General features: G+C 32.9%; 1 protein-coding gene across 1 annotated transcript in view; it reads left to right on the top strand.

Annotated features, from left to right (window-relative positions):
- The window catches only part of RyR (Ryanodine receptor), a 602,377-nt gene that overhangs the window by 367,688 nt on the left and 217,622 nt on the right, over positions 1 to 17,067 (top strand). The window contains 4 exon segments of the mRNA XM_089093383.1: positions 410 to 529; positions 4,260 to 4,413; positions 10,156 to 10,279; positions 11,747 to 11,960. Of these exon segments, the coding sequence (XP_088949509.1) occupies positions 410 to 529; positions 4,260 to 4,413; positions 10,156 to 10,279; positions 11,747 to 11,960 (612 nt within the window).

Below are 17,067 nucleotides of genomic sequence, written 5' to 3'. Positions count from 1 at the left end.
ATGTCCAAATATACCTTTTAAACATATATTGCAACCACAGTCTTTCAGCAAAAAAAAAAAAAACTGTTTTTTCCCATTGATCTTGAAGACCATAATAGGCCAAAACTGTAGTTTCTTAGTGTTGATATAGTTCTGATTAGTTGAAATGCCTATAACTTACCTTGGAAAAAAAGAAGAGGGAATTCAGTGTCAAAAGATATACAGTCTATTATGTCAAACGCTACAAATTTCTGAAACGCTTTCTCAACTTGGGTAAGCCAAACCAGTATTTGATTCAGAGGTGTGACAGCTTATTTTTGAGAGGCCTATTTAAAGACAAGGCCTTGCATAACAGTTTTGGCCTTCATTCCGATTTTCAGATTTCATCTTATATATCCGCCAATCTTATATTTCTTTCCTCATTTTTTAGGAAAAAGATCGATATAGAGATCCTATTCGTGATGCAGTAAAAGCTGTACTTGCAGTTGGTTGGACAGTAGAGCATGTTGATTTTGATGCTGCAAATCGAAATCCTGCCACAAGCTTAATGGTAGGTTTGGAAAATATATGCTAGTTAACACCAAATACGTATCAGTTTAATCTTCTTTTTTGTTGAAGCAGTCCATTAAGATTAAAATCGAATACAATATTACATACTAGCTAAATGAGTATGTACAATATTTATATCAGTAAACGCGTTAAAAATAACTAAATATTAAAGGTAGTAAAGCAAAAAGAAAAAACAGCAAAAAGAAAGAAATCAAATTAGCAAATGCTACTTCTGCGCACGTCCTGCGGATGAAGGATGGCATATTGCTAAAGATTGTACTTTTTGGCCAACCGTCTAGGGCTTGACGGAAAGCAGGTTGTCCGCAATTGGATGTCATAAAGAAATATTTAAGGGAAATGGGAACTTCCTGGGAGAGTGTAAAGAGCGAGGCTATGAATAGATAAGGAGTACGCTTTTCGTGAAATATCCAAAAGGCCCTAATAATTTTATTCTTGTTCTGGAAAAAAAGAATAAATTGAAAATGTTTTTACGGATATTAAACATATTTATAGTCATGTATAAATGTATATATATTTACAAAAATATCTTTTTTTACAAAATATATCTATGGAAATTACGCTCTAAATGAACTAGCCAAGTTCGACGCACTTTTAAGTTTTTAGATATTTCAGTTTCTAGATTCAAAGATATTTGTAAAACCAGTAAGGAACCAGTCAATTTAACTAGAAAAATATATAGCAAAAAAAAGTTTTCAATTGGAAAGCAAATCTTCGTCGTAGCTCTGAGCAATGACTAGGGGTAACCAATAAGGCGTGAAACATAAGACAATGTTGGAGAGAAAGGGATCAACATCATCTAGCCTCTTCAAGTAAAACTCTAATGCTTTTTTCTGTTTTTAGTTCAACTCTGACTGACATAAATTTCGTGGTAAATATTTACCAAATCATATTATTGAGTTACGACTAAAGTGAATATACCACCCAATTTCTTTTTTTATGCTCTTTACAAATATAATAATCATTTTTGTCGGAAATGAATTTTAGCACCCACCCATATATATATAAATTCAGGGTATATATTTGCATATTAGGGGGTGGGGGTAATTTTATTTCTTATTTAAATGAGAGGTAAGTTTAAACTTTCCCCCACCCCCCTAATGTGCAAATATATACCCTGAATTGGTATATATATGGGTGGGTGCTAAAATTCATTTCCGACAAAAATGATTATTATATTTGTAAAGAGCATAAAAAAGGCATTGAGTGGTATATTCACTTTAGTCGTAACTCAATAATATGATTTGGTAAATATTTACCAATTTTGTAGGCCCTACTACTTTGTATTTGTCCTGTGACCGTGCCGTGAGCCCTTCAAGACAGTGACAATCAATCTTTAGTTTCAAATATATCAGCTATATAACCAATGTACTTTGAATATATTATGAAATAAGGGCTTGTAAAATCAGGTTGGTCTTAGAAACTGGCTACTTCTTTGGGAATTAAGCTGATAAGATAACATATAGCAAACAAAGAGTATATCACTCAAGGGATGGAACATAAACACACAGAAAAAGATTGTATCAAAATAGTGTAAACAAATCATAACTTGAAAATAAGAAAATTACATGAAAATTATAAATGAAAAAGAATCAAGGCAGGGCCAATCAAGATAAATCTAGAAAAAGATACCCTCTCTTTTAAATAAGGTATTTAAAGGAAGCATGCTGTTGATATGCATAGATAAACTCAGGAAGGTAATATTGTCAACGATTATGCCAAATTTGTCCTGATCTTAGTAACAAATGTGGAGAAGTATAATGAGAATGGAATCCAAATTTCAGTTGAAATTTATTGTCTTGCATTGATTAATTGCAAGATTCGTGGTGCCATCAGTTACTTAATGTTGTACTGTTAGTCTTGGTAGAATTTTAGGAAGCTTTTTATTCTGATGATATTTCGCTATTCTTGTGAGTTTCGGCCACTTGTATTGGTGGTTAGCACAATGTTGCTTATTAAGATACCGCCCAATCACCTTGTACGTTCCTCAGCAAGGATGGTAATAACCTTCAGCTACGTCTGGACGCACCTGAAGGTCTATTACCTTGCAGAACCTGTCATACCTTCACTCTGGAGACAGGGTCGCTTTTTCCTGTGTAGCTATGGAGAACTAATCGCCCGTGTACAAAATAATAGTATTTTTTTTTTCATTGTAAAAATAGCTCTTTTTTAGAAAAAAATGGATATTATGGAAGCATTGAAATACTAATGGATACTAATTGGAAGCATTTTGTAATGTATTTATAGTGTCTTCCTTCCTTTCCCTTGCTTAGTTTTCTGTTTAGTTCCTTAATCCTTGTTAAGAAATAATGATAATAATGCATATCTTTGGAGAGTTTTAACTTTCTGTATTTATAGCAAATTCTTTCTTCTATTATTGCTCTAAAAAAAGGTATGATTTGTATGTGTTTATTTGGCAACGGATTCAATATTAAACAAAAAATACTATAGAAATTTCGAACCTCTATGAGAGTTTAAGGAATCTCATGCTAAAAAAAGAACTCACAGAAGAAGAAGTCTAAAAAAAGACAAAGATCTTGTGTACAGAATAAACGGAAACAGTATATGCAATATTTTACTTTGCAGTATTTTTAGAAGTTAAGAATAAATGTGTATTTTTAAATACTTTCTTAGACCACACTGGCTATACATGACATATGAAGCTAAGACAGGAAAGGAAATAATAAATGAAAAATAAAACCAAAAAAGGTGAGAAAACAAGGATTTTGTCAGTTAGTGGCAAAAACGTTAAGACGAAAAACAAGCAAATATTTCGACAAGGACCTCCGCCAAGTCATCCTCAGTGCAAAAAAAAAAAAAAAAAAAAAAAAAATCTAACCTTTTGGAGTTTACTGTACAACATACGAACAGACACTGAATGAAAGACCAAGCCGAAACCAATGAAAGACACAATTTACCATAGACATTGAGCAAGAATGTTTTGCCTCGCGATACTTTTTGCTTGTCTGCAAGTTCGGTTTTCATTAGGTATACAAATAGATTCTCTTAAATTTGATTTAGTGCAAATATCAATTGAGTCTTTTAGTATTAAATTGTTATAAATTGGGCTTAATGAAATGTCTCCGGTGTCTCTATTTATAGCCACATTTCTGTTTATACATATTTTTTTTTATCTCAATTACCTCTTTAAAAGATTACGGTAGGCCATTTACAGTAGATATTAAGGTTGCCTCCTCAAAAAAAATAAGATGTGTAGGATTTTCGAAGATATGCTGGGCCAAGGCAGAATCAAATTTGTCATTTTTATTTTTCAATCTCAAGGACTTATCTATTGAAATTTTATGTTCATGCTAACGTTCACCAAGCTGTTGAGGGGTCCTACCAATGTAAAATTTCCCACATGAACACGGGACTCTGTAGACACCACATAGTTTGTCATGTTCGTAGATACATGCATAGTTCGTCGTTTGGTTACGTGTAGACACCGCTCTTAGCTTCATATGTCGTGTATTTTTAAAAGCTGTTAACAAATATGTGAAAAGTTAACCCATTCTACATGTCACTATTTTCATTTTGCAGCTTAGTTTTCAGCGTTACCCTTAATTTTACGAGAAGTTAAATTTGGCGTTTTATTGATATTTTCATTAGAATCTTACGTGAAATAGTTCTGCTTCGGTTAAATGGATAATTTTTATAGTAGCATGGTATTTCTACAGAGTGTTGTTAGCTATTAATAACCTTTTTTCTTACAGGATGCAGGGAATGACCCTCATGCTTACAACCCCAGACCTGTGGACATGACGAACTTGACATTGAGCAGGGAAATGCAGAATCTTGCTGAGCGTCTGTCTGAAAACGCTCACGATATCTGGGCTAAAAAGAAAAAAGATGAAATTGAAGCTTGCGGTACGAACTTGTCAATCTTTCTTTTCTGGGTTCTGGATGCGTTTTTAAATACAAATGGGTGTGATGAGAATGAGAGTTGCTTTAGATATTGCTTCCTTGGTCAAGATATTACTATTTTATTAGTAATATTACTAATAAAATTTACGGGTAAATGTAACAATAAAAATTTTAAATTATATGAAGGTCTTGATTGTCGTTTCGATGTGCCTGGGGGATTTCAGGTAGAAGTCAAAGGGTTTGGATAGAGTCTAGTTTTGGGCATGGAATGAATTTTTGATGAATATGCGATGGCTTGTGGAAGGCCTGATTTTTTTTTGGAAAGGACAAAGGGTTAATTCTTACCCACTCAAAACTTGACATTTCCATTATTACCTACTTTTTAATGCATCAGTGGCGTAATTTCGTCAAAATCGTGGGGGGAGGGGCAAAGTTGGAGCCAATTTTCCCAAATGAAGGAAAATGACAGTGAAAACTGAAAAATAAGCCACACAGTACTATAAAGGTAAAGATATACTAAAGAAAATTGACCCGTTTCTGTGGATGCTTGAATTATGCAGGTTTATCTTAGTTTTGACAAGATTTTGACTTGACTTGACTTTATTTAACAAAAACATATACATAAATTTTGTACAAAGGAGAAGAGAGGAATCTCGTAATGTCTCCTTTATCAAACAATAGGGAAAAAAAAAAAATCACACTTCCCGCTAACATAGCTTAAAAAAGAAAAGAAAATTTGATAAGAACATAACAAAATTTAAAATAGATTTAAAGAAGAAATGAGAGAAAAAAAAACAAAAAAAAAACATACATAACTTAACTATCGACTCACGGAGATAGGGATGGGATTTACTTAACAATTTATAAATAAATCAATAATACAATCAATCCCCGCTACTATAGGATGAAAGGACCATTTTTTTTAATTTCTTTTTATATGTGTATAGTGGCGGTGATTCACTTACTAATTCAAATAACTTATATTTATTCACAATATGAGGAATTTGATATCTTAAACTTAGTCTGGATCTCTCAATTTTAACAAACGGGAAAAGAAACTTAATTCTAGCTCTTGATAAATGGCTATGTTTATTTTCAACCAAAATTTTCATACTATTGAAAAAATGATCTTTATTTTAGATTTTCAAAAATCGTATGCACAAATTAACGTGCAAAATTTGTTGTAAATCCAGAATATAAAGAAATAGAAAAGAAGTTTTAATTTCAGATAATTCCTCTGTCTTCCTAGGGTGTGCTAAAAATGATCCAGAATTCTTATTAATTTATTTTGAACAATTTGGAGTCCTCGTAAATGTGAAGGGAAAGTCAGCATCCAAAAAGTCGAACAATACTGGAAATAACAATCAATTAATGAAAAATATAAAGTTCTAATGATTTGTTATGGAAACAGAAACTTTATTCTATGCAAACAACCGAGATTCCTGGACACTGTTGCTTTAAGTTTACTAATATGCGTCTTAAACGACTGAGTTGAATCGATATAAATACCTAAATATCTAAATAAATCCACTCTTTTTATGGAGGGAGCTCCAATATTAATAATTTGAAATAACACACGCTTCACTGACCTCGAACTTCTTCCAAAAAACATAAATTCCGACTTCTCTAAATTAGGTATTAATCGGTTATCATGAAACCAATAATTTACATTCAAAGCAACAGTCTCCAAGGACAATCGTAGGTCCTCCTCGTTGCCCGCCCTCAAACTAATTGCTGTATCATCCGCAAACAATATTGGTAACTCATCACCTGAAGGCATGCAATTTGGAAGATCATTTACATAAATCAAAAAAAGTATCGGCCCCAATACAGATCCCTGCGGTACCCCTATATTTTCTAACGGGAAAATATGAGATGATTCTTCACAAACTTGGACTTTAAAACTTCTGTCAGATAAATACGATCTCATTAAATCCAGAGCTATTCCACGGATTCCTATATTTTCCAGCTTATCAAAAAGAATTTCATGATCTATTGTATCAAAAGCTTTTTTTATGTAAAAAAAAATAGTTGCCGGCAAATAATATCATCCAGAGCATCTTATAAGGAAGTACGTAAAGCAGTTACTACTTTCTCTGATCTACCACTCAAAAAACCAAACTAATTAGGAGAAAAAAACTTATTCTTTTCCAGAAATGAAATATATCTACTTTTTATTATCTTTTCAAAAACTTTAGAAACAGGTGATAAAATAGTAATTTGCCTATAATTGTTTGGGTTATCTTTATCGCCTTTTTTAAACAAAGGTAAAATTTTAGCTACTTTAAGACAAACTGGGAAAAATCCATCTTTTATACAAGAATTAAAAATTTTTAAAAGCGGCTGAAAAAGTACACCAGCTAATTCTTTAAACCGAGAAGTCGATATACCATCACACCCTGTCGAAAATCCATTCTTCAAATTAGTAACGGCTTTTTGGTACTCCGAAAACCGGAAAGGGTACATAAATATAGTCTTATCTACTTTATTTGGTAAATATTTTCTATGATTATGTGTTCCAGCAGAAATTTTATCCACCAGACCATGTCCAACTTTTCTAAAATGGTCAGCAAATGCTTCCGCCATCCCTCTCTCATCAGTTATCTTGACTCCTTCATGACTTGTAATGTGAGATGGAATATTTCTTGTTTTAACATTATTCATTTTTTCATTTATTAATTTCCATGTTTCCCGAGGTGAATCACATTTGCGAAATTCATTTTGATAATATTTTGCTTCCGCTTCTCTGAGAACAAGAGTAAACCGATTTTTATTTTTTTTTTAATTTTCAATATTAATTTCATTTGGGTACTGCATCTTAACCTTATACAATCTATTTTTTTCTTTTATACTCTTTAACAGGCTTTCAGTAACCCATGGTTTACGAGGCAAATCCTTACTCTTTCTTAATACCATAGGACATACTTGGTCAAATATTTGGTTAAATTTACTATAAAATAAAACAATTGACTGATTCGGGTCTTCAACATTTAGGACATCATTCCAATCTATATCTCCTATTTTTACTTTCATCTCATCTATCTTTTTTTGGTTAATTATCCTTTTAAAACTTTTATTTGGTCTCTTCTGACGTTCCACTCCTGATCCAGAGAAGTCAGAAACAACAACACAATCACCAGATGTATCATTCAAAATAATATGGGTATCAAGGCAATTTTCAGATGTAAAAATGTTACCAATAAGAGTTGCATGGTTATCACAGATTCTCGATGGTAGTAAACAAGTAGGTCACAAACCATGTAAAAATGAAATATTCAAAAATTCTAATCCCTTATTCGATGTCGAAACTTTATGTCGTATTAAATCAATATTAAAATCCCCCATTACATAAAATGGGTGGTGTTGCTGGGTGAGGGCATCTAACAATGACTCGTATTGACTTAAAAACTATTGAATACTAGACGATGGTGGCCGATATACTACAATTACCAAAAAAATATTTCTTCCATCATTCACTTCTACTACACAACTCTCAAATAGCATCTCAACATTCCAAACCATAAATTCATTACGTAAAGAAGATGCAAAAAACATCTCGTATAAAAATACCAACTCCTCCTCTCTTATTCTGTTTTCGACTAGCATCAAAAAACTTATAATTTTATTAATGTTGGAATGTATTATTTTTATCAAGAAATGTTTCACAAATTCCTAACACATCTGTTGACGACCCTTTAAGAAAATCATGCAAAAAATTTAAGCTGCTATTTAATCCTCTACAATTCCAAAATGACAGTCGTTTAAATTGATTATTTAAAGGTGGAAGATCATAAACAAAAAAATATTTATTTTTAGGTGCATTATAATAATCTGGCAAATCTTGATCTTTTGACGAAAACCTATGAAAAAATGTATTAATATCAAGAGGATTTTTTTCAAGTTCCTCCAACCTACCAGCAGGAATTTCTACAAAACTTAACTCATCAATAATCAAAACTCAACAAAAATTTCGCATCCCATCTCCGTGAGCCGATATAAATAAAAAAAAATAAAATAAAATAAAAGGCAACAAAAAATTTCGAAAATAAAAAATAAGAACAAAAAAGTAATACATAAACAATATTTGACATCATACTCACTCTAACCATTATCCTTATCATCACCCGAAGGCGAGCGCAATTTAATCACGGATACTTGAGCTAAATCACAACTAACTACAATCATAAATCCACTCAAACATACTAAAAAAACACTTTAATCCACTTCCGATACATTTTTTATGAATTTGACTTATACGACATTATACCATTTAAGCTTCACTTTTAGCTCATTCTCAATCAAGCATAATGCAGGTGGGACGACTGGGGGGATCCAAGCACTGACTCCCTTTTCTCTCAATTCTTTCTGTTTGATTTTCAGGGAGTTACGAATGTCACGAACACCTTTTGTCACATCATCTGTTATATAGACATAGGGAGATTCACTTCCGGCTACTCTTCTGAACGGGTTTTCACGCAATTTCTTGTTTCCCTGAAGGATACAGAATTTGTCCTTATCATCCTGGAGCTGGATTTTGATAAATCGATATCCGTAAACTCAAGTAGTTCAAATTGGGTATTAATCCCAAGATGTTGGGAAAGTAAGGCGTTAACATGCTCCTTAGCTTTTGACTTAGATTCACCTTTAATGTTCCATAGAATAATATTCCTTCTTCTATCCATGTTTTCTACCACAAGGACTCTCGTAGCTAACTCACCAAAACCAGATTCCTTTGCAATTTGTTTACGTAGTGCCAATATCTCCTGCTTGATACTGGATAACTCATTTTCGTGGGTCACTTTTGCTAATTCCAAATCTTCAACACGAGACATTAGGGACGCTAAACCAGACTTAATGTCACTGATTTCCCTTTTTATTTCCGAAATATCACTCTTAGTTTCTTCGACGATTGCAAGGATTTTATCCAACTTTGAAACATTATCAGTCGATTCCGTGGACCCTCTAGACTCGTCCAAATCGCTTTGTCTTGATCGCTTTCCACTTTTCTTAACCATATTGGTATCCAATAATGTTTATAATTTTCAAATAGCTCGATAAACGAACGCCCAAGATACTTCACTTGTCAACTTATCAAATAATTTTTTGTATTGTTCTCTATCCAATAATGTTTATAATTTTCAAATAGATCGATAAACGAACGCCCAAGATATTTCACAGCAAATTTTACACAGCGCTCGCACAGGGATGTTACTACTCCGGGTGCATTGAATGAACTGACTCCGGGGGCATTGAAGAAACTGAATTTCAGCTGAGGAGGGGGGGGCAGATGTTGGAAGGGGGAACATCAATTCTCAATTTTTGGAAATTTGGACGTTTCGGATTTAAAAAAAGAAGTGATTTTTTTTGTCTTAAACTGATGGAAAAGTTTTAAAGTTATGGTGTCTATTTATAGTTTTGAAGGGTATCAAATACATCCAAAAAGTTACATGTTGCCCTGTTTGGTAAATACAGTCTTTCGATTTTCTTGTAAAGTTTCAGTTTGACTATTTGATTTTTTTGTTTAGCTATATAAGAGAATCCGTGCTCTGAGACTATTTTCAGCTTGACTTTCATTAATCCATTAATTCGTTTTCTGCATATGTAATGGAAAGGCTCTAAGAAATTAAACTGCGAGAAGAAGACATAGTTTAACTATTCCTCCTCCAATCAGAACCCCTGAATTTGAATTACTGTTTTAAGTTTGGTTTTCTGTTTATCTCAGGTTTTCTATTATATTTATTCTAGGTGGTGGAATCCATCCCCAAATGGTTCCCTACGATTTGCTGACCGATAAAGAGAAGCGTAAAGATAGAGAGCGGTCGCAAGAATTGCTCAAATACCTTCAATTTATGGGCTATAAATTACAAAGGTAAATTTCTCATCAGTTCCGCTTTTGATATGATTAAACTCTATAAGTTGCAACGACTAATTGGACCATTGTCAAAATACCAAAATGTCCACTATTAGGTCTTCTATGAATTTAGAATTTTTCTGAAATTTGAAATGAAAAAATAGAAAAACTTACTATTATATGAATCAGTATGAAGTAATATGTAAATTTTGAATTTTTAACTATAATTTGTCAAAATTGAGTATGTGGCGTAAGAAGGATAGAGCAGCTTTCCCAAAGCCTTTCGGTTGTATTTCCCACTGAAACTTGAAAATTACATGGAAAAGGCTGGTTACATTTTAATCAAAAACATAATTCTAGTTCCAAATTGATTCTTTGATAGGCTTGTCCTGGGTTGCCTGGGTTGGGAAAAAAAAAGATTGCGCATATATCTTAGAAATACCGAAAATTTGCATTTGAATTCGCATATTACGTTAACTTTAAATGTCGGGCATTTTGGGGCGTTTAACGATTAAAATAGCTGTACAAACTTTGTTTCTACTGCCAAGTGGGTAGCACCAAGCAGATATTTCAATATCTGAATGACTTTTGGTTGGTTTTGGTCATCTACATAAAAATTGAAATTATAAATAGAACAATGTGTTAAACAAGTTGGTAAGGTAGCTTTTAAGTATCTTGCAAAATATACAAGTACACCTTGCCGTGAATTTTTTCGAGTATACATTTATTTGTTTAGCGTGTGATAACACAAACTTTACCTTGCTTGCAGAGCTTGAGTGATTTTATTTTGGGAGGAGTTAGTGGTAACGAGTGGTAGCGGTTTTCACCCCCCCCCCCCTGAATTTTTTGTCTGACTCGTGAAAATGAAACAAAAATGAATATAAACAACATTTTTATGCGTTTTTTGAAGTTTGTTTTGTTCCCCCCGCCCCCCAAATAAAAATCCTTTTTTAACCCCCATCCCCCGAAAAACGTCCTGGATGCAGCCCTGATACAAGCTTTCATGAATTAAAACATTTTACTTTGAAGCGATTTGTATATAATTGTTGTTACAATGCTATAAACGACATAAAGTTATACTGTATGGTTTGCTAAAATCTATAAAAATCAAACAGCTTCATAAAATCACACCCGTTTAGCCGACTCATTAAGGCGAATTACTATCGGTTAATAACAAATATTATTCGGTTTTCATACTGGGGCATGGCAAATGTGTATATATAAGAATCCGACACAAATGTGTAAAATTTCACTCTCGTTCCTTGAAAGCTATCCGTGCGTTATTTTGGTGGAACAATTGTTCTTTTTGGTGATCGATTCACTTGGACAAACACATATTTAATTGTGTTTTTTTTTTACTTTTTTTTACCAAGTTTGCTGAACTTACTAGTGAAAAGCAAGGCATATGCTTACTCTAGTGATTTTCCACCCAACTTCTAGTCCTGGCTGTCGATGAATGTTTCAACCGTGAACAAATCTTTACAGGTTAAGCAGACAACAGCAGCAGCAACAAGGAGACGAAACTCTGATGAATGTTGAGGCTCGTACGGAAACTCGTTTTGCTTATTCACTTCTTGAAAAGCTTATTAAATACTTGGATATTGCTTCTCTGAATATGAAGCACCTGAAACCATCTTCCAACTATAGTTTGCGCAGCACCTTTAAGCCGTCAACAAGAGACGTGAAATTTTTTACCAAGGTATTTTTCTTTTTCATTTCAATATGATTATCCACCTTTAAGCAGTTATGGTTTTAATGTTCTTATTTGTAATGTACCTCAACATATGTATGCATTCATATTAAATTTTTAATTTTTCACCAAGGTATTTTTCTTTTTCATTTCAATATGATTATCCGTCTTTAAGGAGTTATGGTTTAATGTTCTTACTTGTAATGCGCCTCAATATCTGTCATATTGAACTTTAAATTTTTAGTCATATATAGTTGAAATATGTTCAGTTAGCTACGACAAGGGTCAAGTTAAACCTTAACTATATTGCACTTATATAATGATACAGTTAAAGAAAATGATGGTATTGTCCATCCAAGGTCTTTTAAAAATCATGTATCTCATCTTTACCAAATTTCTTTTCCCGCTTATCTACTCCTCTTTTTGGTAATTGTGCCCATTCATCCCCACTTTGAAGGAGACACTATAATAACAAAAAGGTGTTACCACTCCATTCCTCGTTCAGTGCTCTTTTCAGACATAATGGTCTCTATTTTTAAAACCGTGTCCCCCCTCACGCTCGTAAAGTGGGTACATATTGCCCTGGCCTACAAACACAATTTTTAAGTGAGCACTATAATCATACAAATTTTTATATAAAAATATTTCTATTAATTGAAGCTTTAACTTCACTATAATTCAGGGTTTGACCAAAATCTTTTCTACGCATCTGAAATATTATTTTCATTTCATTGTTGCCAAAAAATATTTCATTATTGCATGTTCTTGTGTTCAAAATGTTTTTGTCTCTAAATTTCGTGATAACTACGCACTTGGAAGAACCGATATCTTTTTCCCGGTTTTTCCATTGTTACCATGGTTATTCACCTTACAACTGTAGCCAAAAGCTAAAATTTTTCAAATGAACAATGTACGGGTATTAATTCAAAATTTTAAACAAAACGATTGAACAACGTGAATGAAGGGACCCTGAAACTATGATTAATAGAAATTTTCTGAATATTATAAAGAGAGAATTTTGTTATTATAGTCTTATTTTCTGACGTTTTGTGTATAGCCTTGGGCTGTGTCTGACCTCATTAGAAGGTGTAGAAGGGCTTGTGGAGGAGCAATCATCACTTTTGTGACCATTAAATTTGAAAGAGGGATAAATGAACGGCATGATTGTATAGATATAATAGCGTTTCCGTCAAAGTGGGAATGAATGTGCAGATTGAACCCTATTTTTTTCTTTTTTGCGGTGAAGATTAAACACTTCATTTTACCCAAGCTGTTTGTTTCGAGAATGCATATTCATATTAGGACTCTTCTAAAGATCTTGAAATTTGAAAGAGGGATAAATGAACGGCATGATTGTATAGATATAATAGCGTTTCCGTCAAAGTGGGAATGAATGTTCAGATTGAACCCTATTTTTTTCTTTTTTGCGGTGAAGATTAAACACTTCATTTTACCCAATCTGTTTGTTTCGAGAATGCATATTCATATTAGGACTCTTCTAAAGATCTTGAAATTTGAAAGAGGGATAAATGAACGGCATGATTGTATAGATATAATAGCGTTTCCGTCAAAGTGGGAATGAATGTTCAGATTGAACCCTATTTTTTCTTTTTTGCGGTGAAGATTAAACACTTCATTTTACCCAAGCTGTTTGTTTCGAGAATGCATATTCATATTAGGACTCTTCTAAAGATCTTGAAATTTGAAAGAGGGATAAATGAACGGCATGATTGTATAGATATAATAGCGTTTCCGTCAAAGTGGGAATGAATGTTCAGATTGAACCCTATTTTTTTCTTTTTTGCGGTGAAGATTAAACACTTCATTTTACCAAAGCTGTTTGTTTCGAGAATGCATATTCATATTAGGACTCTTCTAAAGATCTTGAAATTTGAAATACGGATAAATGAACGGCATGATTGTATAGATATAATAGCGTTTCCGTCATAGTGGGAATGAATGTTCAGATTGAACCCTATTTTTTTCTTTTTTGCGGTGAAGATTAAACACTTCATTTTAACCAAGCTGTTTGTTTCGAGAATGCATATTCATATTAGGACTCTTCTAAAGATCTTGAAATTTGAAAGACGGATAAATGAACGGCATGATTGTATAGATATAATAGCGTTTCCGTCAAAGTGGGAATGAATGTTCAGATTGAACCCTATTTTTTTATTTTTTGCGGTGAAGATTAAACACTTCATTTTACCCAAGATGTTTGTTTCGAGAATGCATATTCATATTAGGAATCTTCTAAAGATCTTGAAATTTGAAAGAGGGATAAATGAACGGCATGATTGTATAGATATAATAGCGTTTCCGTCAAAGTGGGAATGAATGTGCAGATTGAACCCTATTTTTTTCTTTTTTGCGGTGAAGATTAAACACTTCATTTTACCCAAGCTGTTTGTTTCGAGAATGCATATTCATATTAGGACTCTTCTAAAGATCTTGAAATTTGAAAGAGTGATAAATGAACGGCATGATTGTATAGATATAATAGCGTTTCCGTCAAAGTGGGAATGAATGTTCAGATTGAACCCTATTTTTTTCTTTTTTGCGGTGAAGATTAAACACTTCATTTTACCCAAGCTGTTTGTTTCGAGAATGCATATTCATATTAGGACTCTTCTAAAGATCTTGAAATTTGAAATAGGGATAAATGAACGGCATGATTGTATAGATATAATAGCGTTTCCGTCAAAGTGGGAATGAATGTTCAGATTGAACCCTATTTTTTTCTTTTTTGCGGTGAATATTAAACACTTCATTTTACCCAAGCTGTTTGTTTCGAGAATTCATATTCATATTAGGACTCTTCTAAAGATCTTGAAATTTGAAAGACGGATAAATGAACGGCATGATTGTATAGATATAATAGCGTTTCCGTCAAAGTGGGAATGAATGTTCAGATTGAACCCTATTTTTTTCTTTTTTGCGGTGAAGATTAAACACTTCATTTTACCCAAGCTGTTTGTTTCGAGAATGCATATTCATATTAGGACTCTTCTAAAGATCTTGAAATTTGAAAGACGGATAAATGAACGGCATGATTGTATAGATATAATAGCGTTTCCGTCAAAGTGGGAATGAATTAACACTTCATTTTACCCAAGCTGTTTGTTTCGAGAATGCATATTCATATTAGGACTCTTCTAAAGATCTTGAAATTTGAAAGAGGGATAAATGAACGGCATGATTGTATAGATATAATAGCGTTTCCGTCAAAGTGGGAATGAATGTTCAGATTGAACCCTTTTTTTTTCTTTTTTGCGGTGAATATTAAACACTTCATTTTACCCAAGCTGTTTGTTTCGAGAATGCATATTCATATTAGGACTCTTCTAAAGATCTTGAAATTTGAAAGACGGATAAATGAACGGCATGATTGTATAGATATAATAGCGTTTCCGTCAAAGGGGGAATGAATGTTCAGATTGAACCCTATTTTTTTCTTTTTTTGCGGTGAAGATTAAACACTTCATTTTACCCAAGCTGTTTGTTTCGAGAATGCATATTCATATTAGGACTCTTCTAAAGATCTTGAAATTTGAAAGAGGGATAAATGAACGGCATGATTGTATAGATATAATAGCGTTTCCGTCAAAGTGGGAATGAATGTTCAGATTGAACCCTATTTTTTTCTTTTTTGCGGTGAAGATTAAACACTTCATTTTACCCAAGCTGTTTGTTTCGAGAATGCATATTCATATTAGGACTCTTCTAAAGATCTTGAAATTTGAAAGACGGATAAATGAACGGCATGATTGTATAGATATAATAGCGTTTCCGTCAAAGGGGGAATGAATGTTCAGATTGAACCCTATTTTTTTCGTTTTTGCGGTGAACATACATTAAACACTTCACTCTACCCAAGCTTTTTGTTTCGAGAATGCATATCCATATTAGAACTCTTCTGAAGATCTTGAAGTCCTCGACTAAGTTTTAATAAAATCTAAGTTGTTTTATTTCTTTATAAGAAAAGGTGCTATTTAAATGAAAGTGCCCTACTACTAACTACTACTAGCTACTCACCGCAGCAACAAACCAACTGAGGCCAATGAAGCTACGCATGCTCCTCCTCCATCCAAATCTATTCAACGCCTCTCTATTTACACCCTCCCAGGAAGTTCCAATTTAAATTTATAAAAAAAGTGTAATCGAAAAAAAAAAAAATGCTCTGCCCATTGACTCTTTTCAAATTCTAGAATTAAAAATTGCAAGGCTCGATTCCTACACGATTCCTTTTTTTTTCTTGGATTGTCAAAAACGTTTCATGTCCATTAAAAGTATTGTAGGATCTTCACTGTATCCTATTTGTATTGATATAGCCCTTGAAAATCCAAAAACATTGGAAATTGTAGCCTAACAAGCTGTACCTTTAGCGTAAGCCTTAATGCTAAGGTGTAACGTAAATAATTCTCCCCCCCCCCACACTTTTATTTTTATACAGAAGACCTGGTATTTTGAAATCACATGTGTGGATAAGAAAGAAAAAAGCTCTTGTTGTATTTGTTTTGATTAGCAAATAAAACATAGAAATTACTAAATTAAGATGATCTTTGTGTGATTAATTTTGGCATATTTTTCTGCAAGCGATTTGTTGGATCTATTGGCAGAGCAACAAAAATAGAATGAACACTTCATTTTACCCAAGCTGTTTGTTTCGAGAATGCATATTCATATTAGGACTCTTCTAAAGATCTTGAAATTTGAAAGAGGGATAAATGAACGGCATGATTGTATAGATATAATAGCGTTTCCGTCAAAGTGGGAATGAATGTTCAGATTGAACCCTTTTTTTTTCTTTTTTGCGGTGAATATTAAACACTTCATTTTACCCAAGCTGTTTGTTTCGAGAATGCATATTCATATTAGGACTCTTCTAAAGATCTTGAAATTTTAAAGACGGATAAATGAACGGCATGATTGTATAGATATAATAGCGTTTCCGTCAAAGGGGGAATGAATGTTCAGATTGAACCCTATTTTTTTCTTTTTTGCGGTGAAGATTAAACACTTCATTTTACCCAAGCTGTTTGTTTCGAGAATGCATATTCATATTAGGACTCTTCTAAAGATCTTGAAATTTGAAAGACGGATAAATGAACGGCAT

Source organism: Artemia sp. Qi Xiang Cuo, chromosome 8 (genome assembly GCF_049724085.1).
Source record: "Artemia sp. Qi Xiang Cuo chromosome 8, ASM4972408v1, whole genome shotgun sequence".
NCBI classification, from domain to species: Eukaryota; Metazoa; Arthropoda; class Branchiopoda; order Anostraca; family Artemiidae; genus Artemia; species Artemia sp. Qi Xiang Cuo.
This window is presented reverse-complemented; position numbering and strand designations above follow the sequence as displayed.